We start from the raw sequence: 25,851 nt of genomic DNA, 5'->3' as shown, positions 1-25,851 counted from the left end.
TTTTAACTATCTCTAGACCGTTCATCAACAAAATAGCATAGCTTTTACTTTTAAAAACCAAATGACTCTTCACAAAATAAAGTTCCCATACCACATCCTACCAACAACGCATTTAGCATACATTGCATTAAATCCTAAGCCACTTCAATAACAGAAGTATTAAGAACACAGATTTATTTTTATTTACTGTTCTATTAGAAACAACCACCACCACCATCACAAAACAAAACAAACAGGTAAAATGGAAAGAAAGTCTTTTAAAAAGTCACCTATGGAACACATCTACATGTGTGTTTGCACCTTTCCCAGAGCAGAATGTTGAGACAGACTGATACATAACAGACTGTTGACTGATACTGAAAAATGCTAGAGGTGTCAAGTATTTAATACATCTATATACACACACTAGGTATCTTCTGAAAACAGAAAAGTCTGAATTTATGAAAGTATGCCATGGAACATGCAAGAATATTTGGTTCTCACCTGTTTGACTTGCAGACCATGGCTCCATATCCTTTCTAAGAGGTCACACAGACTAGCTATCAGGGTATTCTCTTCTACACCTGTGATATTCACTTCACCATGACCTAGCTCCACAGCTTCTCGTCCCATTTTTTCAACTAACATCCTCTTGGTCTTGAAAATGACAGAGCAAAAGAGAGTTAGTTCTTTTCAAAGGATCTTCTAAGATCACTCACATTTCTTAAATAAACAAGGGAACATACAATAACAATGATTTGGTAGGATAACTGAGCATATGTAGTAATTTGTGCTGGACTTCATTTCTTTTATCCTTTTTCCAAGCCACGGCAGCACCAGTTTTGATTGCTGTTGAGCCAACTTTCTCACAAGGGTGAGTAATCTGAATAACCAGAACAGCGGGCCAAAATCTGACATACTAACTGCCAAGCAGTGAGACCCTGTAATACAGCTCTATGTTTTCATGACAAATTCCACTTTTGGTATATTCTTTCTTGATTAATAATATAGTCTCATATGTGATAAATCAAATATGCTAAAATAGACATAGGCAGCAGAATGATAAAGACTCATCAGAATATTCAATCTATCATTGCACTTTCTCCACTGTAAGTCTGTCTATTTGATCAATTTCCTCTCCTAGCTGAATTTTTAAGTATGTTCTTTCTTCATGAATTTCTCACTACTATACAAAAAAAATGGATAAATAGATAAAGCTGAGACACACGGCAGAAAAGCAGGCAGTTCAAATGTACTGCCCACAAGATGGTCCTCAAAAGGCAAATATGAGAACAGAAGTACTGAGTTACCTTATTTCGGCATTCCTTCAACAAGCCTTCTACAAACTTCCAGTTAGTTTGTGCAATTACTGATGGAGAGAGGTTTGACAGCTTTGGCTGCCGAATAGTGCTGCCCAAGTTCCTGGCTTCTTGGATATACTTCTGTATTGGGACATAAAATTGATAAAAACACATAGAAGTGCAAGTGAGACTACCGCACCAAGAGAAAGTAAATCCATCTTTACAACCCAGCTCAGTACAATGAGGAGGAACAGATCATAGTCTCTTCCAGAAGAGTCCCTTCTTTATATTCAGCATAACATTGGGCAGGGACTCTTAATGTGTAATTTCACTGGAGATCAAATCTCCACTTACGTTAACTAGTATTAGAACACACATTACAGAACAACAAAAACACAATACAAACTGCCAAGGATATTTAGATGCATAGAAATTCAGTGAATCTCTTCTATACTGAGAACAGTTACAACTTTTTTTTTTCCTTCTGTAAAATACAAGCTCGTAATAATTACCCAGACCAAGACAATGCAAATGGCAGACTGTGGTCTAGAGGTGAACTGCAAGAAAACTCTGCCTGGACTTTGACGACACCTGAAACCTGTACTCATTTCTGCAGATCTCTTGTTTCTTGCCCACTATCTCAGGCTTTGACGAAGCAGCTGAAAAATGCTACTAGCATTTCAGCTGTGAATCATCTGTGTTTCGAGCAAAATCATCTTCTGGATTGTATCTGAAAGAGCAACACTGCTCCTGTTTCTACATCAAGGTGTTACCATTGTTTTTATCTCAGAGAGGACAATTTGATAAATGTTTTGAAAAACTGCTGATGACAGAGTGGATGGAGCATAGCTAGCTGTGAATAAAAGATAAGATCCCATACAGGCACTGACAGAATACTCAAGATTAGTACATATTTCAGATTAGTATGAACTTTAGCTTACACTGAAATAACAATCAACTGAAAAGTCAGCTAACAGTCAAATTCATTTACCAAACACGATGCAACCTTAGCAAAGAAGCGAAATCACTCCCTTTCCAGCCTTGCACTGAAGAGCTGATAAAAACTATGCATCTTTATCCAGAACTATGCTTACATTCGTATTGTGCACTTGACATACCAGATAATGTTCTGACACAGATTTTATAGAGGGCATGAAGGGCCAATCATGCTGGTCCCAGTCTAAACATAACTGCAACTGAAGCTCTGGCATGGAAAAGTCCAGGTGCTGGCAGGACAAGTCGGTAGCAAAAAGCCAAAGAAACCATGTAAAGTACATTGGTAAGCACGTATGAAGTAACAAAAGCAAGCATGCAAAACAGAAAAGGAGAAAAGAATGAAGACATAATACAGTGCAGAATTCCCAAGGCAATAAACATAATAAGTAACAAAGCTGAAAGGAAAGAACACGACTTGATGTTCAATCGTTAGATTGGTGTAAACTATGCCCTCTATTGTGTACAAATATTTGCAACTTAGAAGCCACAAAGCTTCACTGAAATGGATATTCATTGACTGTCTCAAAACTTCAATTTGTCTAAGACTTGCAACACTGCATTCTGCAACCGCTGCCTCCTGCTTAAGCCTGATCCTCAGCATTTATCTCAGAAGAGCTCCCTCCCCATTCTTTGGGCTTAATATGAAAGTCTCCGATTCACCTGGGAAAGGGGTGAACATTCAAGCAGTGTAACGTAATTAACAAGTACAGCATAAAGCCCTTTTATCTTTGCAATTACCTAATTAAAATCTCCTAAGTTCACATGTGCTAAACATTAAAATTTCAAAAGCAATAATGAGGTTACAAATCAATTATTGCTCACTTCTGCAAATTCTATATTAAAAATACTTTTGAGTTATCTGAGCAAAACCAGCAATTACTTGCAGCTTTTTTCATCACACAGGCATTCTTCCAGTGCACGGTCACTTGATTAAAGCTTTCACAAACCAATGAGAAAACACTGGAAATAAGTAACACTAGAAGGGCAATTAAACTCACCACTACCATAAAACATGAAACTGAACAAAGAAATTATTTCATTTCAACATTAACCTAACAGATGCAAGATTACATTAAAATTCCAAGTGATGCTTTTCTGAAGACACTGAACAATGCAAGAGCATATTATCTTCAATAAACTACATACTTTTAAGAAAAAGTAAGTATTCGGGGTTACTAAGCACAAATCAATTCAGACATTTTTAAAATAGGTTATTCTTACAATCACCCTTACACCAACATCCAGCGTAACAGCTTACAGATTGTACCATACGAAACAGAAACCGTACTCTAAGAGTCCAAATCACCCAGATCTTTCAAAATGCCTTCACCACATAGAAAAGCAATGTCTGCTGTAGGAGCAGTGATGAGAGAAGTCGTTTTTTCAAAAATGGCTATGTCAGCATCAGCATTCTGCGCTGCCAATACAGCCATTCAGCTCCAAAACCCACTTGCTATCTCTATACAGTGCTGGCTGCTGTTCTGTAAGTGCACTACATCCAAGTAGAGCTGGCAAGATGTCTTCAGAGAAACGCTGCAATGGTGCAGCAGTAGCCCCCCTCCAGTCTCTTCCTTTCATAGTGAATGCTTTCTTTCCTCAACAAATCAGAGTAGGGAGAAGTACATACCATGGTGAAACACTTTGAATACAAGACCCACTGTAAAATCAAACAAAAGAACTAATACCTATAGACCGTGTGATGTAAAAAATCAGCAGACACAAACCCAATGGTACTGCTGGGGTCCACATTCCTGCACCTTAGCATAAGGTTGCATGTCAATTTGTCACCTTAAGACATTCTTCATGGTTCACATAAAGAAACACGCAATTCCATAAGACAATACTTCTGATTTTAGGATGGAATAAACCACACTCCAGAGGTGCTTATTTTTCCTCTATCAAATACACAGTTACGTATAAACAGGAAATAGATGACTAAAAGTCTTTTCATTAATTCTCCCACCCTTTTTAAAAAACTTCAGTGAGCATGACAGCATTATCAAGGAGCTAACCTGTGTTGGGGATGAAAAAATTTGTCATGAGATGGGAGTAAAAATGGCCAAAATTTTAGAATTCAGAAACTAAGTCATTTTGGTTTGCTAAGGATGGAGTACATCATTTGTACAAATATGGAAAAGCAGAGATAAACTCTAAGTAACCGTATAGACTTTCCATGAATGTTACAGACTATTATTCAGGCAATTAGGAAAAAAAACCCAAAAAACTAGAAATAAAAATAAAATCAGGTCTCTATAGCTTTTACCTCTCTCTGATCGTTGTCAAGACGCAAGTGCTCTGTGTGTTGCTTCTGTCTATCCTTCCGCCTCCACTGTGCAGGAGCATTTCTCTTTGTCCACCTACAGATAGAGGACTTTGTCAGCAAACGTCAAGAGCTGGTAAAGGGGAAGGGGAATGGGAAAATACAGGGTTTGTCTCATTGTATGTTGAATACAACTGTGGAAGACAAAGCACAGCTGCAAATGCACACAAAATCTCAGTAGAAGCAACCAACCTTGAGCAACCAGAGTAACCCAGAAAATCGTACTACATACATTTGTGCTGTACTTTTCCATTTCTTTATGATATCCAGTGAAAGCTTACACCTTCTTCCTCTTTAAATGAAGTTTCTATATGAAGATATCCTAATACATTGGCTAGCTCTTAACAGAGTTCCAATAAGATTTGCTTTTATACCAACAGCAGCGAAATGTCACTCAGGACTATCCCAATTATAATGGGGTTTTCTAAGGTAAATTTCCTTCTAGAAGTCTAGATTTAAAACAAAATCAAAAAAATCTGCCATATCCAACACAAATATTAACACATATGAACTGTTCTCATTTTGAAAAAAGAAAACACTGAATTTCCTTTTCAGTATCTCTGCTTCAGTACTATTTCTATGATCTCTCAAAGATCCAGAACCTATTGTCCAAACTTACTTGTTGCTTGCTGGTCCAGTGGACAGAACATCAGACTGAAGTTTGGGAAAAAATCCAAGTTCATATTTCCCTTGTCCAATTTTCATGTCCAGCAAGTGTGGATGGACTGCAGTGTGATCTATTTTTGCTAGTCTTAACTCAATTGATTTCTCTGAAATAGTAAGAAAGTTAGGATTTTTTATTAAACATCTATCTTAAACAGATACTCTATAATCACATCTCTTCAATTAAAAGCAGATCTCAAATTTAAGGAGACAAAAGTTTGTCATGAACCCTAACAGGTAAAGTAATACATGAACACATAAAGCATCACAGAATCATCACCAAAAGGAGAACGATGTTTATCTTCTTAAGGTCAAACCATTTTTTCTACACAAAGCATGCAGAAAAATAGTTGATCTCAATTACCCTTTGGTGAACTTAATCTCAGCTTCCTATATAATAACATTTACCTCACTACTTAAGCTTCATAGCTCATTTTTTTAAAAAATGAATTGTTGCTTAACTTTAACTTAATATCTACAACAAACAGCACTGACTAGCTGCATTTTCCAAAGCTTCAAGAAAGGGGCTCATTACTCTTACCAGCCTCATCAATGGTTGTGCATTTCTGATACATAGATGTGCGCAGAGTCGGCGTTCTAACATTCAGCAGCCTAATTTTATCCACTCTTGAATCAAATACTCTCAAAATAGGATCTTTATCATCTTCATCATGGCACATAATCTTATTATCAATAAAAGATGCAAACATTTGTGTCTCCAGGAATCTTGAGAGGAAGGGCAAGTAAGGCTCAGGCTGGTCTGACAAGAAAGATGCCTAACAGAACAAGAAATAAGAATGTTTGGAAGTCCTCAGAGATACAGCCAACAAAACCTAATCTTTCTAATCATGCATTAATGAATAGAATCGTGCATTAAAGTGCTTTGAACCCATTTAAAGCCTAGTTTTATTCCATACCCCAGCTTAATCCTCAAAACAATCAGAGAAGATGAGATCTTCACCTTCATAACTATCATCTACAACACAACACAGTAATTTTTAAGCTGTGATTTTAGTATTCCCTTAAATTTCTAAAAATTACAACTGAATCCCAGCAGCCTGCATCAACAGTGCTACAGGTGTGAATATTACACACTTCTGAATGGGCTCAAAGCTGATGCGAATTTTTCCACATGACCTGAAGGAAACCTGATTAGCCTTTTAGCAAGTAGTGATTCGACATAACCTCCACGCACACTGCCTATCCTGCTGACAAACATCTGATCTCCAACAAAGAACATACTAATAAAATTTGAAGACCTAGGTCTCATGTTTCACAAGTGAAGAGCCAGGATACAGTTGGCACATACTTATGTCAGTGTTGTGTGGTATCATGACTTTATTCGTGAACATATTCAGCAATACTTCTGGTTAAAAATAAAACCAAAAAAACAACAACATCATTTTCACTAATAATGCAGACGTTAGTCATAAAGTGAGACTTTCTAAGCAACTTATTTTTTCTACAGCATCCTTAAAAGAGCATCTTCAAGTGTGTGCATGCAACTACTTTTTCTGAATAATACATAGGTTGTGCCTTTTTTGAGGAACACTGGAACTTGTGGAAGAAATAGACATAAGGAAGACATAAGGAAGACTTTTAGACATAAGGAAGAACTTTTTCTCTCAGAGAGTGGTCAGGCACTGGAATGGCCTGCCCAGAGAGGTGGTGGAGTCGCCATCCCTGGCAGTGTTCAAGAGGCGTCTGGATGACGTGCTGCGTGATATGGTTTAGTGCTAGTGGTGGCAATGGTGATGAGGAGACGGTTGGACTAGATGATCTTGTAGGTCGTTTCCAACCTTGTGATTCTATGATTCTATGACCCAGTGAAAAAAAATCTTACACTCAGATATTGTTATAGCTTCTCAGTAGAAATCTGTCTTGTTATTACAACTTACTTTATCAAAGTTTTGCATCTGTTCCCTGTTGGTAAACCAAGATTCCTTGTCCTGACTGGGTTGAATGACAAATACTTCATAATCCGCAAACATCTGTGTGAAGCGGTTGGCAAAAATTTCACGGATTTGAATATTCAGCTGGTAAATCTTGAATTCCTCTTCATCGCATTGAATTTTAAGATCCTTTTTGCTGCTGGTCTCCTCTCGCACCTCCAGCTAAGGAAGTAAGGGAACACACACACACACACACACACACACACACACACACACACACACAAAGCACGTTTATCTACTGGTGCTTTGTCAGGTATTCTGGGGTTACAAGAATATTTGACAGATAGAAGTATGTATGTGACTTAAGCCCAAGCTAAATTCTGTTGCAGGTTCATTCGTAAATCTTTGAAATGAATAGATAAGCACAATCAAAATAAGCTGTGTGTCTATTAGTCCATTTCCTGCAACCTAAATCCTTAACAGCATAATGCACTATTCCTCACTACACAGCCCAGAATAATCTCTAGAGAAATAAAATGCATTTTTTTAGACATCGCATAGGCTAAGGTTTATAAAAAGAGCAATGTAAGATTTGGATATTCCGTTCATATTAGTTTTGATGGCAATTAGGTATCAAAAAAAGCCACAAGAATTCACTATTCATGCACTATGGCAAGCAGATAATGCTCAAGTAATATCACATATAACGAGAAAGATAACTGCAGCAAACAAGGTTGAATTTCAACTTCAATGTCAGTTTTAGCCATGTTAATCATAAAAAAGTAACGTAAATTTACAAATAAATCTCAAAACTAAAAAGATATATGTTACCTTGTTAGGCAAGGTATATTTTTAAGTGCATTATCTTGGCTGAAACAAACAAGCAAAACAAAAAACACTTCAGAAGCTACCAAAAGTTTCCATAGGTGCTGTAGAGTTGAATCCTCATCCATCTGATTCACAAGGTTTGTGAGCATGTTAAATTATGCTCTTACTAGTGAAGACAAACCCAGTCTTTCTACCATCACTTCAGACCTTTGTTGCTGCAAGTCCTCAGAGGGTATCAGTAGTTTCATAGCTTACCTTTTCTAGGCTCACACCTGTTCTTTTAACCAGTGCTTGGAGTCTTGCAATGGTCTCATTTTCCTTTAGCAGCTCATAGGAATTCAAAGGTGATCCTGCTACATTCCCATTTCTTTTATCAGAAACCAGGTCACATGCTCTGAGGCTCTTCATCTTTGAAGCACTTTCACTATAATGAAGATTTCCCTCAGGAGGAATTCCAAAAGCCGTTAGTATCTCCGAAATTTCCTGTACGAACTCAAGCTTATTTGGGAACTGGGGCAAGTCTTCTGGCAGCTCGATGAAATGGTTGTCTACATCCACAAAGCAAAGGTTAGCCTAGGATTTAATTCAGAATAGAATAACATTAGAATATGCACAAGGGTCATGTTGTATTTGTCTTTGGTTTTGGTGCTAGCTAGAAAAATCAGATACATTTGCATGCTTGGTTATTCTGTAAATATTCTGTAAAACAGCCTGGCCCAGTCATAATTGAGCTGGCTAGCTGGCTTTGAGGAAAGTACCATGAGGCCTACATTCCTGTATCTTCTAAAAAGTCAAGAAATACAACTCAGTTTTGAAGTTGTTTATTAGGTACAAAACAGAATGTAGCTTCTATGAGATACAAGCGTGCGATTTTGTTCACAAAGACACATCTAGCTAGATTTTAACTAGCACATGCACACGTATACGAGTGCCTGCCTGTTGCTCATATTATAAGCCCACTCTTCTACAACTTGGTGAATTTCATTCTGAAAGGTGTATGACACTGCAGAAGCTGCAATAAAATTATCTTCTTTTTTTTTTTTTTCCCTGTAAACAACTTGAGAACTACTTTGATTCCTTGAAGTTCAGATTTTTTATTTCAAGAGAAAAAATAAAAATAAAATTTGAGCTAATAGGATCTGTTCTCCGGTTCCAATCTCTGTCATTTACCAAAGATAGGGGGGGGGAAAAGAACAATAACTCACCAGCACAGCTTCCAAAACATTATATATAAAAAAAAAAAAAAAGGTATGCATCTATCAAAGATTTCCCTCACCCTATATTCGTGATGTTTTTTTTTCCCTTTTGTTTTCTGCACTGCCAAACCTACTTCATGACGTGACACTACATTACATTCAGCACACTGGAGGGAAAGGATGCCATTCAGAGACCCTGACAAGCAGGCCCACATGGTTCAACAAGGTCGCATGCAAGGTCCTGTACCTGAGTCAGGCTTAGTATGTCCAGGAGGATGAACGTACTCTCAGAATTTAATAGAAAAGAAAGAATTTGAAGAGATTAACCTCCCACTAAATGAACTGCGGACAATCCCAGCTATCAGAGCAATGCACACGCACTGCAAAGTGTTACTAAGGGCAAAGTAGTTCTTAAGGATTTTGCTGTGAGATTGATCACAAGTCAACTATGATAATCTGCACCTGCTGAGATCCTTATGTCTAAGCAAACTGCCATGAAGACATACATCTAATGTTTGTGATAGACTTGGATCTCTTGGTATTTCATCAGAACAGAGTTAGGATGTCAATTCTCAAAACACAGCACACCTGCTATGTTTGATTTACTGAACTCCAATATCAAAATTAAAAAACAAAGCTAAATTCTTGAAGGAGAAATTCAAGGGATATATGCCATGGTTTAACCTGGCAGGTACTAAGAACCACACAGTTGTTTGCTCATTCACCCCAGTGCAATAGTAGAGAGAATAATAAAATTTAAAAAAAGTAGATTTTGCAGCTTGAGATAAAAACTAAGAAAAGGAGGAGGAAAAAAAAAGATAATAACAAACGATAATAATACATACACACACAACAAGTGATGCAAAAAACTGCACCCCACCTGCCAATGGATTCCCAGACAGTCTCTGAGCATTGGCTGCCAACCCAGACAATTCCCCACCATTCTTCAAGGCTTTTTTCACACGTGGCATGGAATACCCCTTTGGCCTGTTTAGGTCAGCTGTCCTGGTACTGTCCCCTCCCAGCTGCTTGTTCCCCCCAGCCCCTTTGCTGGCAGGACAGTATAAGACACTCAGAAACTGAAACATTCTTGGCTCAGCACCACTCAGCAACAACTAAAACATCACCATGTTATCAGCATTGCTTTTCTCCTAAAGCCAAAACACAGCACCATAGCAGACACTATGAAGGAAAATTCAACTCTGTTCCAGCAGAAATCAGGAGAACATGTTATACTGGATTTGCATGACAGAGTCCAATTTATGCTCTGCTATGATCTTGCTCATAATTACAAAGATACGTAGAAGCCTTCTATATCTCAATTTCCTGATGTTCTAGTACTTGAATACTGGGATTGATTTACTATCAAAGGAATGCATAAATAACAGTGAAGAAGTTCTTGTACAGATCCTTTATTGTAAGTTAAATTGTACATGTAATTAGGTTTTGCAAAAGAATGCAAAGTAAATAAATAGAACAAAGACTTTGATGCTGAAATTTGTCTGGTGTACCCTGGAAAACAGCTTTTATTTTTTCAAATAGGGCAGAAGACATAGTTTAGATTTCTCTCAGCATCAACACTGTTCAAGCATAGCAGGTGCTGGTACGCACACCTGGCAAGGCATCTCCAGTGCTAAGCTAGGGATGCATGCAGACTGCACCTGCTCCTCACCCAAAGAAACATTTAGCACAAAAGGACAGTACATACACAAGAACTCTCATTTTTAAGAACTTCAAGATCCTCCATTGTACACGTGAATTTTAGTTATCACTAAACTAAGTCAGCAAATATTTATCAGGAACACTGCGAGCACTTCAAGATACTAGAGAAATAAAGCATTAAAACTAGGCACAGTGCCTACTAGTGACTGTCAAGAAAAGAAGCTGTCTGAGGAACAGCAGAACAAACTCATTAAGAAACTCTAAGAGTTTAACTGCATTACGTTCTTTTTAATCTTTGTTTAATTACTGCCATTCAACCTTACTTTTTAGTTTGTTTGCTTTACCTTAGCACAGAACATCACTCTTAGTTAGCCTTGGTTCTATCTAAAAAGAGGTTGGCCAAAGAATGACAAAATACTAACCTTACTAACAAAGAGTCTGCAGTCTACAGACTGAAAACAAACTCCCTCCAATGAAGAAAAAGATGAATTAAATACCTGGTAAAATTACTTATAAGCATTTGGGTTCATATGGCAAGTTATTCCAACAGTTAAACATCCTTTCTTGAGGAGTTTCTCCTTAAGAGCAATACACATAGTTTAAACATTCTAAGCCATTAAGTGATGATACAACTATTACATTTTCCAGTACTGGCCCTATATAGAAGCATTTACAAACAAGGAAATGTTGTACAGCAATACTCTACAGAGAAACAAAGAATATTTTTGGGACACTACATTTATTCAGAGCATGGTCCATAACTCATAAGATAAAGAATTACCTTGAGCAACGTGAACAAAGTAGATTCAGTAGAAGGCTTTAGCCTCTCTTAGCTTAAGGAGACTGAGATCATCCCTGCATGTGTACTTCTGAAAAGACCGTGATCCCCAAAGAATAGAAACAGCAAAGATACCTCACTTCACAGTAGTTCAAGAGACACCAAATCATTATTTCTCTAAAAGCGAAATCCAAAGTAAATAAACAGCCAGTAACAGGCTTCCGAACAGTTAGTCCCACCATGTTGCTACACTACAGCAATATCGGGGAGGACAGAGGGGCTTCCAAATTCAATTTATTTTGAAATGCAAGGGAAAAAAAAAGCATCAGTTAAATATTCTTTAATTTACTGCTAAGGTATTAATTTATGACCTAAAGAGAACCTTCAGTTGCTACATGCCCGTTCAACAGTACGCTGTTACATGAAAGGACACAACATCCTCACATAAGGAAGGAATTCTCCTGAGACTCTACAATAAGGAAAAAGGGTGCCATGTCCTAATTTAAAGGCTTGTCTTTTCCAGAAACTTTGATTATCACAAATAACAGGGTGTCCAGTTGAAAAATCTTACAAATCTTAGGAATGCAGACACAAGAATGTTCACATATCCAACGCCAAAGCCTGGTGCCACGAGGTAAACAGCAGAACTTTCAGCTGGCTCAGTGGGACCTAGACCACATGCAACAACTCCAAAGCCAGAGGACAATTGCAATTCTTTAGTCTGACCTCAAGTACAATAAGGTCCAAAACCCCATACACATCTAGCAATGCCTGCATTGAGCCCATATCCTTCCTTTCAGCTCTTCAAAAAACACAGCAGGAAATTATTTAGGCTCTCTCAAAAAGACATCTGAAGAGGAACTGCTTATTCACTAAACAGTGAGTAGGCTCCCTGTGTCCCACTGGCATCCCAGAGAGAAAATATATTCTAAACATTAATACTGGTGACATAAGCTGAGTACAATACAGAACAGTCAGTTCTGACTGCACAATCACCCCCACTCAAACTCTGCCCAGCACAGGTGCTCAGACTACAAGTTGCATACAGGTTTTCGGATTGCCTCCTAAAAAGTCAAGTTGAAACATGACTCAGAGTTAGGTTTTCTGTTTGAATGTAGCACTGAGGGATCAAAAGCCATGCAGCAACAGCATTTCTACAGCACACACTGCCTCTCTGTGTTAGGTCTCATCCTTGTAAACAACCACCCACTTCACCCACATGAAACACGTATGTTAACACATACACACAGAGATGGCTTGTAGAAAGTAGTTTACAGTAGTCCTACATTCTAAAGAATTCCTGTAAGCAAATGGTGACCTTGTCCATTCCTTCTCAGTGCTACTGATCTTCACACCAAATCAGAATTTGTGATGTACAACAACTTAACAGCTGCATGTTTCAGAAGCACGAATTTAACTCAAGTAGCTCCTTAACACAGCAGTACAGACTGCAGTGCAAACTGAAATCTGTCAATAAACAGATTTCAAGCAGTATTATCAAGGATCTACCATAGCAGCAGATAGCATCAAAATACATACAAAGTGGTGATTATCTGTCAAAATAATTATCACAATCAAGCATTGAGAGGAAAAAGAGGCTTTTCTTCTAGAATAAACAAGTAATAATTTAAAAGCACAAATTATCCAGATTTAGCATTCAATTTCACCTTACAATTGTTGAAATAAGAATACTGAGAATACATACTGTCTTACATTAACAGAAAAATGGATGTTAGCTTTTTAAAGTCTTCCAAATTGTCTAAAAGAAAGCAATATTGCCCAACATCCTTCAGAGCACTTCATTAAAAAAGAGCTTTTTAAACTAGATACTACTCGTTTGATTTAATGAGTGCTGGAAGATTTAGCATTGCTTATTTAGACTCAAAATAATCTCACTTTCCATCATCCACATGCATTAGGGAAAAGATGCACATTCAACAGCATGAAACAGCACAAATTAACTTGCATGTTAAAAGTACGTTGCTGTATCTTTGCAAAAATTTCTTTAAAAGGAAATTCAAAGGCACATCAAAAATAGTCTTACTGTAGTATCTAGTTTATAATCTGCAAGACTGCTAGTTTTACCTCCCTTCTGATCAATTTTACTGATACACGAACCACATTTTGCTAGCAACATCTGAAATAGCTGTGTTCTCGCCTTCTTTGATTTCTGCAACACCTTGGTCTAGCACTGCTTCTCCCATGGCCCTGAATTTCTTTTCTGAGTTCTTTATAGGCCTCTGATGCAGCCACCAGAGAAACCACAAGGATGCTCGTGCACAGAGAAAAAGCTTTCAGCAAAAGCAACAACATAAATGAGAACAAGCTTAGCTTTTAAGAGTCATGTTTCACTGACATACACCAGTCTCTAATCTCTTAACAATCTTACAAGGCCATAGGAAGTAAGGGTCTTCAAGTCATTGATGAACTTCGGTGAATTCACCAACCAGTAATACAAACTTGCATTTTGTACTAATATAATTACTTTGCTGAAGAATTTATTCACCATCTGACAAAGCATCAAGTTCTAAGATACAGTTTCCACACTGCCAAGGTAAAGCATTCCTTAAAGCATCAGTTGTGACCAAAGCATGGAAGACTGCCACCGCAAGCAAACCAAATCAAGTTTTCTGGCATACGTGTGGAAGACTTAGTCCAAACCTGACAGTTAGCATAGACCATATTTTCAACCATTGTAAAAATATTTTAGCTTAAAACATAATACAAATAACATCCTTGCTATGTCAGATAGCAATATTACATTCTTCCACGATGCTCTTCAACTGAGAGGCATTAACCAGATTTTCTATCAAAGCTTGATTCCCTATTCTTTGTCTAAATTAGATCCTGCTTTTATAGCATAGTCCTACCCATCAAGTGGATTAGCAACAGTGATGCTGTTTATGCAGTTTCAAGACAAAGCCCAAAGCACTTTTTCCCCAGGACTCAGAGTAAATTAGAACACAGAATGGCTCTTTATACATCCTTTCTAGTAAGTGATGAAGATTCTGATACTTACTGTGTCTACAAATCAGGAACCCAGAGGCAGGTCTAGGAAACTGAGTTCCTCATATAACCCCAAAAATTTCATGTAGTATCACATGGACTCCAAGCTTTGGAGATGAGCAATATTAAGTAGTACTATCACTTCTATTTCTGATGATAAATTTGTATTTAAGTACATATAATAGAACCTATCTGCCTTCTTCTAAGGTCGTATGATGACGTGCTTGCTTTTGCAGGGGCATTGGATTCAATCTTTTGAGGTCCCTTCCAACCCCTGTGATTCTGTGATTTTGTAAAGCGTATTCCATGTTAGATCCTCCATCAGGAATTTTGTGCAGAGCTCATCTGGCTCTTTAAGTGAAAGTGATCTTACCTGAAGGCTTAACCATAATGCAAAATATCTTTGAGATGAACCTGTAATTAGCAGTTCTAAGTATATTAAAGCTAGCTCACCAAATTATTGATATCAGTAGTTCCACTTAGTGAAACCAGCACGTTCTTGGGATTCTGACTTGCATTTTAGATGGCATGTTTACTTTTCATTAAAACAGCTGATCTTTTTTTGTTTTGCTTTTTGAAATAAATACAATGAAAATCTCACCGACAGTGAGCTCTTGTTCTTCCCAGTCTAGTTTTCCTCTTAGGTAATAAAAAAAAAAAGTCTGTACAGGGTAACTACTTAGGTATCTCTGAAGTCTCCAGTACATGTTCAAACCCATTTGCACACCACAGCTACTTTCTCAATGCCTTCATTTCAGCTGGGATGGAATTGTTCTTTTCAGAATGTTTGCTATGATGCTCTGATTTGGTTCTAGGAGAAAAACTGTGTTGATATCACACTGATGTTTATTGTTTCCTGCTAAGCAGTGTTGTATAGAGCCAAGGTCATTTGCACCAAAGGGCCTTGAGAGCTGGCAGGAGACAGAATTAGGACAGCTGACTTGAACTGACCAAAAGGATAATCCATACCATACGACATCATGCAGAAGTAGCATTGAAGGAGGTGGGAGCTTGTCTTGCTCTCTTCCACTGCTCAGGGGCTAGCTGGGCATCGGTCAGGAAGTAGTGAGAAATTGCTTGTGCATCACTTCTTACACAAATTCATATATATACATTCATGCATATTTGTATGTACTATCATTTGTAATATCCTTCTCCTCTTGTCTATCTTAGTAAACAGCTTTAACTCAACCCATGAGCTCCACTTTGTCATTTCCAATTCTCTCCCCCATCTCACTGGGAAAGAGTGAGTGAGCAAATAACCACGTGGTGCTCAACCACCTGCAGGATTAAACCACAACACAACCCACAGCACTAAAGACTTCACCAGTTACCAAGAAACCTCACTCAGCAGTGACTTTTTCAAACAAAGCCTTACACAGAACTGTCAGAGCTAGCTCCCAAAGACAGGCTTCAGAAGGACCAGTTTGCATTCTGCAATAAATTCCATCACACAGGCACACTCCTGCTGATATCCTAGGCCCTGAGTGTCCTCCCCCTCCCAGACAATCCTGGTCTCAGTGAGATACTGTCAAAAAAACCTACTTCTCTACCTTTGTAAAAGACAACCAGTAAAACTAAATTTAAATTGTGGTGCCAGGTGATTGTTTAAATACTACTTTCATTTAATTTTTAATATTTTAAATTGGATTAGATACCTGGGAAGTGTTAGACCCATTTCAAAAGAGAAAATTTTCTCATTGCAAAAGGACAGCAGTCTAATGAGAATCTATCTACAAGAACAAAAACAACCATGGTGTATATTAACATGCATTCCACTTGATCAGCTATCCTGTATAAAAATACACCAGCCATATTCAAAGTTTTGTAAAAATGAAGTAAACAAAAACAATAGCGTTTTCATTGCAAGAACATACATTACTCTGATACTATGCCAGTACAAAAAGTGAAGGAGAAAAAGAAATTATGATATTTATAAAGACTTGAATTTTAATAGGAAAACAACAATCTGAAAATAAATTTTCTTTTGAACTTGCCAGGAAAAACAAATGAAAACCACCAGCATATGGATTTGAGTAAAAAGAGCAATGTTGGCATGGTGACCAGACTGGAAGCTCACAGAAATATCTAGTCTTTAATCTCACACAGCTTTTTTAAGAAGTTTATGTCATGCTATGTTGCAGCACTGTCTGATAATGAAATAAAAAGGGGAAAAGAAAGTAACACCCATCACTGAAAAATGTCCTCTCTTCTACACTTCTGCTTTTCCAGTAATTCAAATGACAATAGAAGCAAACAGACAACCAGATAAAGAGGCAGATTATAGGCACTAGCAGGATTTTTGATAGCAGGTTTTCCATAACTTACTCAGCCCATTCCCTGTGAAGTTATGCCTGCACTAGCAAGTAAGCAGACTTTAGCAGGGGCCAGATCTCCGTTGCTGACAGTTTTCCTAGTACAAGGTTCCACAGGGCTCTCTGATGGAGCTGTCCAGCTCCTTCACAACAGACAGGAAAATTATACTACAGCATTCATCGTTTGCTATTTACTGAAGCAAATAAGCCATTCAGTGATACTTTATCAGAAAAGTCATTCCGATGACTGACAGTACAGCCTTGCAGGCACCTGTGATGCTTCCCACAGGCGGTTACCAGCTCCTGTAGGAACTTTCTTTGCTATCTCAGGTAGCGCACACTCACTCCCGGCCCCTTGATCCTCTTAAGGTCTCTCCTGGCAAGTCCTTAAAATGAATATTTGTGAAATAGAATATAATAAATAAAAATAACCTTTAAGTGGCTTTAATGTATTCCCAGCCTCATGTTTGAGTAGCAGAACCTTCACAAGCCACTTGCTTCGTTTATACAACGGCTGTTGTTAACACAGACACACTACAAGGAAGAACTTCCTGAGCATTATCTTCACACTACAAGGAAGAACTTCCTGAGCATTATCTCAATTAAAACCAAGTGACTTAAATAGATGTCAACATTTTGCTGCAGACTGAATTTTACATTCAAAGGAAAAACCAAAGTAGTTTTGGTGCAGACACATAACCAGCTGGATCCAGGTAAGACAATCCAACTCAAAAGTGCAGCAGAGAGAAACCCAGCTTAATCCTACACAGCTAACAACCAGCTTCAGCACAGCACAGCACTGAGACCAGTGCATCACAGAAGCAGCATGACCTTTTGTCCACAGCCAGTAAGGTCACACTGCACTTTCCTGCATTTTCTAGCACAACAGGGCAAAGTTCTTTTTCCACCAGAAAAACATTCTTTCTGTAACCTCACAGCAAAAACACGTGCAAAACTCCAGTCTCACTTTAACAGGAAATGTAATTTCAAAACAAGGTGGTGTTTTTTTGTTTTTTGTTTTGTTTTTTTTTTTGTTTTAAATCAATTTCATTGGTTTGCTCTAGCAGCTCCAAAAAAATGAAATAAGATCTATGCCAAATCATCACCAGCTAGAATTTCAAAATGGCTGTTACGGTTAACACCAGTATTTTGGCTCATCCTTCACTTCTCTCATTATTACGTACAATATTTAATGAATTGATCTAAGTTCCTCTCACCTCTTGAGGAAGCTCCAGCTTAGACCTGTCATCCAGTCCATTGGAGTGCAAGCCCATCAGATAAGGGACAGGAGCATCTAGAAAGTGAAGGAGCGATGCAGGAAGGATAGGAACATACACATGCTGCCACTGAAATGGAAACATTAGTGCTGTAATGGTCTCCGCCACAGTCATCAGTCTCTGATAATCTGAAAAAGAGCAAGAAAAAAAATTTCACAAACATATTTAAGTAAATGAACCTGAATTAAAGAAATGAGAACTGGCTTTAAAACAGAAACCACAGAACCTGGTGTTAGCTGAGCAGCATTTTTAATGGAAGCCTACACTTGTGCACCTAAGCACATTTTGCTGAAACAGCACCACAAAGTAGGTCAATTCTACAAGTCATGCAGAAATGAGCAAATTAAGTCTTTGCACCCATTAAGTCACTCTACACTACCTAAACCAGGGTTACAAACAGGAACACCATTCCGAGTCTGGAATCTGTATTGTAATTGGTTAAGAAATACAGTGGAAGTATTTTAGTTTCTCTGTGCTTATGGCTTTCTATGGAAGCCTTGGACGAAAACCAACGCAGCTGGTATCTCTCAGATAAACATTTTTTTAAAAGACTGTTTAAAAGTCTATAAAGCATGCTGTATAGTAGCCAATCCAACAGTGGAACTGAAATAACTGTAAAAAATAAAAGGGATCAGCTTCATTTATCCTTTGCAATATATGGCCAAAGTCTCAATTCAACATATAAATAACTCATTTCCTTGTACAATTTCCCAGCAGTGCTAAGTGCACCTGTGCACCACGCATACCAAAAGATCTTTTTTGTTCAGCAGCTGGTGTCTAGAGCAGTTAACACTGCAGTATGCTGGGCCAAAACCTCCTCCTCTTTCATACCATGGAATCATCTCTAATGGGGTTTGATATCTATGCACTGTAAATGAGGCAACACCAGATGAACTCAGAGCATGTGTTCTAACACAAACAACTACTAAAACATTCACAATACAGTCGAGCAGCCTGGCTGTAGTCAAGCATGGCTGGAAAGACCATAAAACAAGTTCAGAAGACTATGACAGTTCTTATCTTCAGTCAAGCTATAAATACAGTACAAATTGTAAACAAAGGATGCCTTTCTCATGATACTGCAATAATATCAAGTTCCAGGCAGAAAGTGGGGGCAGAGCAAATAGGAGAGAGGAAAAAATAAGTATCCATCATAGGTCTCTGTGACAGAGGGGAATGTCTTCTAACACATTCATAAAATTAAGGACAATAAAAAATTGCAGAAGACACTTGAACACAGGTCCAGATGCTGAGATATCTGAAGTTGTTACACTGCTGCATAGTGAAAATGAAAAAGAATACCTGCTCTAAACAAACACTTCAGAGAAAAACAGTTCCTGGCATTTGTGATTAGTTGTGTTAGAATAGAAAGTAAATGCGTAAAGTCTGCAGTCTGCAGAGTCCCTGAGGAAACCCTGAAGAACTCAGTGCAGGCTTTGCCAATGCCAGTCATCATTCTGTAATCCAGGCTTTTGATTTTCATTTTCAGACCAAACTACGGCAGTGGAAAAGGTGCCTGTGTAAAGCTTACTGTCACCGCCTCACACCAGATGTACTCTGCAGAGCTCCTTAAATCAAAGTGAGCTAGGATGGTTAAAACAGTTGCAAGTTCTTCTACAAAATAAATACATAAATAAAGTACCTGGACTGAAGTGTGTTAGAGAACAGCTTGACGAACATCACCAGCACCGCCCTACTCTGCCTGGACACCAATTCCTGCCTGAACAGTTATGTATTAGCTCACAGCTTTAATCACAGCCTTGACTGCAAAGAAGTGATGAATTAACAATTAGCTTTGGGAAGAATAATCTATTCCGTACCCTATTTTCTCCAGTGTCAAACTGTAAAGTAGCTAGAAATGCACAAAGATTCCAGCTGGTTCATGTTCAGCTTGTTTACCCAAAAGGACAAGTCTCAGAATAGAAACAGTGTTTTCCTACTACACAAAAACACTCTGTCTAATTCTGCTGGCTGATTTAAATACAACTTCTCTCTCCATCAAGCCAGCGTTCTCTAGGCATTATGTACGTCAAGAGCTGTTGGCAAACAGACAAAGGCAAGAAGCAAATAAAGCAAAATAACCTGGATGTTTTCTTATGTTAGACCTATCCAGAGAGGGTGTGGTGCTTCATTTGTTTTGTAAAAAGAAAAAAAAGAAAAAAAAAGAGGAAAAAGCAGCACCAGAGCACTACAAAGGATTTCAATATTTATTTCTTTAAAAAAAAAAAGAAGTGCTCCAGCAGTGGTGTTACTCTCACTCTTGTTTTTGAAACCAGAATATTTTTTCTGGTGCAAATCCACCTTGTTTTTCTTATTATTATTTTTAGTAACATGAGCACTTGCTTTAAGAACACAGATCAGGTGTGATTTCCTCTTTCAGCCAATTGCTGCATGTAAAATACCTCTTAAAGTGCTTTATTGAAGCTATTTACACCACTACCTGTGTCTATAGCATCTAGACATTTTTGTTGATCTGTAACAGACAAGCAAATTGAGGAAAAAGAAGGAAATTGATCTTGGACCTGGAAAGAAAGGAGAAGGGAAGAAGTCCTAAGAACCATAATTTCAACTATCCTTTCTCACATCCTACCAGAGAGATGTCTATGAGGACCTACACAAATCCTCTGACTTCGTCCAACTGAAAACAGTTGAGCAGTTAAACATTCTGAAGTAGTTTCTCCTTCTAATCTTCAATGTGAAATATTGCTATATTTATCAAGTAATTTTTCCATTCCCCTTACCACTCCCATTCTGTTACCTTAAAGCAGCGTTGCCCTTACAAAGGAGGAGCACTACCACAGATGAGTTTAGAGATCTTCAGAAAGTATCTGAATAAACCAGAAGGATGTGAATTGAACAAGATTCAACCTCTTCTTAACTTGAAGAGGAGCAGAAGGTGAAATGTTGCAGTATGCAGTCATTATAGACAAGTGACATGCAATGCAGTTGAGCCATCAGAATAAAGCATTGCCAGAACCTAGAGCTCCCTTTAAGCACAGTTCTAAAGAAACATTTTCCAAAAAATTCTTCTGAGGTACTCAGTATGTCAGACTCTTGAGATAAAGCATGCATGCATTTTTCAATTGGGCTTTTTATTTAAACAAAGAAAGAGAGAATTGTGCTAAGGAGAAACACTGGATCAAAGGACTTCTAATTCATGTTCACTTCTATGTCTGACAGAACACAGAACCTTTTTTCAGGCTGAATAAAGATGCCTGCATCAAGCAGCAGCCCATTTCCTAAATTACTGTAGACATAAGAAAATGTCTTTCTGGAGTCAACTAATATGAGACTAGTAATGCAAAGAAATTAAACCAATATCTTAAATCTTCACAGAGAACATCATTTTAAAGCAAGTGAAGTAAAAGGGATGAACAATTCAAAGTCAAAGCAATCAAATAAACTTTCACTTGATAATGGCAACAGCCAGCAAACATCCAGAAAAATAAAGCTGAGCAAGATCGTCTGTGGCATTGGTGCATTATATTTCTCATTTTATTGTTTTTAGCTGCTTAAAAAAGACTCCTCCTAGCAGATTTCACAGCTTTCTGAATAGCATGCACTGAGTTCAGATAAGCGCTAGGTGCTGTATAATAGAGATAAGAAATAAATCCATCTCACAGATGCAACAGCAACACAAACTGCAGGAATGCAAACCAGCTCCTGTAGTGTAATCTAGTGAGGGCACAGCTAAAGCTCCCCTTCAGCACCACTGTCTTCTGGTGTTCCTGCCCAAATTCCATGGCTCAGCACTAGCTTCAGGTTCTTCATCATCTCACAAGCACCCGAGTTCCTCTAGTGCATTCCAAAGTGGGAGAGGCAACTCTCCCAAGTCAACATCCATATCAAGGAACTCATTCTCTATGTTTGGCTTATATTGGTCCCAAACACACAGGCTGTGCCAGTGCAGTAGGACAAAAGCAGAATTTCCAGAAGCATGAATTCGGAAACATGTCCAAGGAATCTCAAAGCAAAACACGCTCACTGCCAAGCGAAGTTACTCCTGTTCCAAGGACTGCCAGCAACTGAAAGCACTACAGAACTTGTTTCAGAAATGAATGCACCTGCCTCCAAAGTCCTCCAAGGAAAAATTAAGGTGGGAGAAGAAGTCAGTCTCACAAGGAAATCCGCTTATACTGCTCTAAACCTAAATCCATCCAACACATGCAGCAATCTCATCTGACCCAGAAGAACAAGAAGGGATTCTGTTTCAATTGCCACAGTTTTAAGCACCATGAGATCTAGAAAAGCCAAAAGACAATGAAAAAAATTAACATTTATATTCACAAAGACAACCTAGACCTCACACTGCTGCTCACGCAAAAACAACGGCAAACTCTTTACAAAAGTTCAAGCAATTTTCAATTCCTCTTGGAGCTGAACACACCTGTATCTAAATGCAATGTACCCTTTCTTGCAATCAAAAAGAAAAAAGCTAGTTAACCACACAGAATGTATTAGGAGAATATTCCAGTAAAAAGAAAATAAAGTAGAAGAAGGAAACTAATTGGTAAGGGTACAGGCAATGAGAACCTCAGTCAGGTGTGTCATTTTTTCTACTGATAACACTCTCCTAAGCACCAAGGAAAGCAATCACTCTGCTAAACCAATTTTCTACTTCACTGCCACATAAAAGAAAAAAGAATATCTTGGTTAGAAAATACATAACAGATTACAGGAAGAAAAGATTGGTTTTCTAGAATTTCAAAATACTTCCCAATCTCACAAAATTAAGTCTTTATCAAAAGCATTTTAGAAAAGTCTTGAACTTGACTGCTAGCAGCTCCTTCAGTATTCGCTAACTTTTGTTATTATCCACTAGTAGCTTTAATGATGTTCTCAGTGTTAGCAAAATGCTTCAAGAGAGCAAGAAAAAAAGAGCCTAAGATTTGATTTCTCAGAAAATATATGCTTCTGCTTCAAAAACTCCAGCTACTGTTACAGAAAAGGCATGATTTCACCAAAACTGATGGCCAAAAGTCTAACAAATAACTCAAGTTACTTTTTGACTGCAAGAAGGCCTTTCTGCCAAAAGTTATCAGTGAAAACTTGATAGTCTGAAACAAGACACTTCTATAAGGCATAAAGAAGCCCAACTAAGACAAAACTTAAGGTAAGGCGGGGAGCAGTAGACAAAACTGTCATAAAGATCAGATCCAGGGCTACTGGCCTTTCATTCAATAAGTCCTCTCTCTCGATTTCCACACATCTGTGTGTGCCAGCAAGAAATCCACATCCCAGAGCTTTTTTTTAAGCTATGTTAATTAATGACTAATGAGACACTTGGAAAGAGCCAAAGGGGACAAACATGTTGAGCCTATCAATATGACCTTGGAAACAGAACCTAAAATACAGAAGATGAGTCTGCAACCACACCGAGTTCCAGCCCAGGGCAAGTGATACTCTAGCAAAGATACGGGGAATGCCGTTCCAATGTTGTGACACGTGCACTACTCTTCTTGCTGTGCTTTCAGCTGAAGAGGCACACGTACACATCTGCCATACAACAGCTCCAGCACAACTACAGGCCAACTTCACCACCATCTTCAGATGGAAGAGTTTGTGTTAAAATTTCTGCCTGTGAGACAGAGGTGCCCACATAAACAAACACTCCCTACATACACTGTTGGGTTTTTTGTTCGTTTGGGGTTTTTTGGGGTTGTTTTTGTTGGGGTTTTGACTGTACTTGAATGAAGATACAGTTTTTCTCTGGCAGTTAACATTTACACAACAAATGCCACATAAGTTCTTGAGTCTTGCTACAATTATACACCTTGATCCACATAGGCAGTGAACTGTTCTTTGGCTTTATGCACACATCTCAACACACACAAACATCTTTATTTCATGCTTCAAGAATTTTGTTAATAACAGCAGGATATATTTTAAAAATATTTAACATTTGTTTTCCACATAATTCAGTGACAGCAAATATTGAAAACAGCCTTCAGTAACACCTTAGGCTACCCCAGGATTCAGCTTAGGGTCTTCTAGGTTTCTTCGCCACTACTATAAAACTGTGTTCAAATGCAAACCATCTACTTTAATCCATACCATTAGGTCAAAACCACCAAATGTCAGTCCTAATGTTAGGATAAAGAGAAGTAGAAAAAATTATTTTCTGGTGTAATTCCACATATATTGTTTTAGAGTTATGGAATTTAGAGGAAAAAAAACCCAGTGTTCACAGACTTTAATACAGCTTAGTTCCACCTACACACTTCAAAGCAAGCTTTATCTCAAGTTTTATCTACAAGACATCAGCAGAAGACATCAGCAATACTGTTTCAGGCCTTAAAAGAAAATCGAATTTTAAATTCTGGCAAATACAACTTTCTCAGGTAATTTTATTTCAAAATTACTACTGAAATGTGACTTCAGGTACTCAAAGATAAATTTATATTTGCACTATGAATTATTCTTCAAAGTCCTTCAAAGTTTACTATGCCTCTTCTCAGAACGCACACACAGTTTGGTAGAGATAGGAGGGAGAATTCTGCTAAGCGATTACATGGGAAAAAGCATATTAGTCTAACAATAGAACACATCCAGAAACAACAATAAACGGGACAGTCAGTGCATGACTGCAGGAGATTATGTGAAAGCCCCAGGGTTTAAACTGAGGTGCCTAGAAATAGGAACCAAAGAAATGCTCTCTGTAATTTGAGATTTTTTCTTGACATTAATACTTGCAGATAGATTAGCCTTACTGCATTAGCACTCTAATGCCACTTTAATGCAGCTACTCTGGTTTCTGTGTTTTCTTTTGTTTTGTTTCCATTTTGCTTTTTTCAAACATTCCAGAAATGAAGAATCCTTATGCCAGTACAACTACTAGATAAGAGAACAAAAAGGAAGTACTCACGCTGTGAATAAAGCAGTATCTGAAATTCCAAGAGAGCACAGGTAAAGAGCTGAACCACATTTTCGACTCCAAGCAACTCAAATACTTCTTTAACCGGGAAATCAAATAATGGTAGTTCATTGGTGCTTGGCCTCTGGCATATAATTGGTCCATAAACTCCTGAAAATTTTAATGACCTTCCTGCTGGAGGAAGAGGAACCTCATAGAGAATATTGTAGATGTAGCTTTCTAAAGGTAGAGGTGGTGGCTGAGGAGAAGTCACTGCTTGGTGAAGTTGTTCTAGTACTTTCTTACAAGCTTTCATGAAAGACATCGGAGTAATCAAACAAATGCACTTTGAGACATAGAGCGTGTCTCTGCTAATGTCATACGAGTTAAAGCGCTGTAGCTTTGAAATAGAAGTGCCGTTGCAGTCTCCAGTGCTGCTGCAGCTATCTTTGTCATTTGTGGGTGGAGTATGAAGAATGTCATATTCAGCATTGTGCATATGATACAACGTCTGCATTGCACTGCAGATCTGCTTGCTAGTAACTTCCTCAAAAAACGTGAGAGAAAATCCAAATGTCCGTGAGCCATCTTCACGAGTGATAATAAAAGAGTGGAACTGAGGTTCTCTAGAATCTGCTTGTGTCTTGAAAGCAAGCCCTTTAGGCATACACAGCTGTAAATAAAAACAAAGAGGGGAGGGCGGGAGGAGGAGATAATATTAACACTTTTTTCTCTCCCCCCACTTTAGAAGAATTTGACAAAACAGAATTTAGAACCCACAAGCT

General features: G+C 38.1%; 1 protein-coding gene across 4 annotated transcripts in view; it reads right to left on the bottom strand.

Annotated features, from left to right (window-relative positions):
* Window positions 1-25,851, bottom strand: part of DENND5A (DENN domain containing 5A) — a gene marked incomplete at both ends in the record, with an annotated part of 58,110 nt that overhangs the window by 14,572 nt on the left and 17,687 nt on the right. For 3 of the 4 annotated variants that reach the window (XM_079537005.1, XM_079537006.1, XM_079537007.1), the window contains 9 exons: window positions 484-636; window positions 1,290-1,421; window positions 4,540-4,633; window positions 5,216-5,366; window positions 5,801-6,035; window positions 7,158-7,373; window positions 8,235-8,552; window positions 18,154-18,341; window positions 25,079-25,739. In XM_079537005.1, the coding sequence (XP_079393131.1) occupies window positions 484-636; window positions 1,290-1,421; window positions 4,540-4,633; window positions 5,216-5,366; window positions 5,801-6,035; window positions 7,158-7,373; window positions 8,235-8,552; window positions 18,154-18,341; window positions 25,079-25,739 (2,148 nt within the window). Of the gene's footprint in view, window positions 1-483; window positions 637-1,289; window positions 1,422-2,398; window positions 2,507-4,539; window positions 4,634-5,215; window positions 5,367-5,800; window positions 6,036-7,157; window positions 7,374-8,234; window positions 8,553-18,153; window positions 18,342-25,078; window positions 25,740-25,851 lie in introns of all 4 variants that reach the window. The other variant, XM_079537004.1, reaches the window with a different exon arrangement.

Source organism: Tetrao urogallus (genome assembly GCF_951394365.1).
Source record: "Tetrao urogallus genome assembly, chromosome: 6".
Taxonomy (NCBI): Eukaryota; Metazoa; Chordata; class Aves; order Galliformes; family Phasianidae; genus Tetrao; species Tetrao urogallus.
Note: the sequence above shows the minus strand (reverse complement) of the source record. Positions and strands in the feature narration are given on the sequence as shown.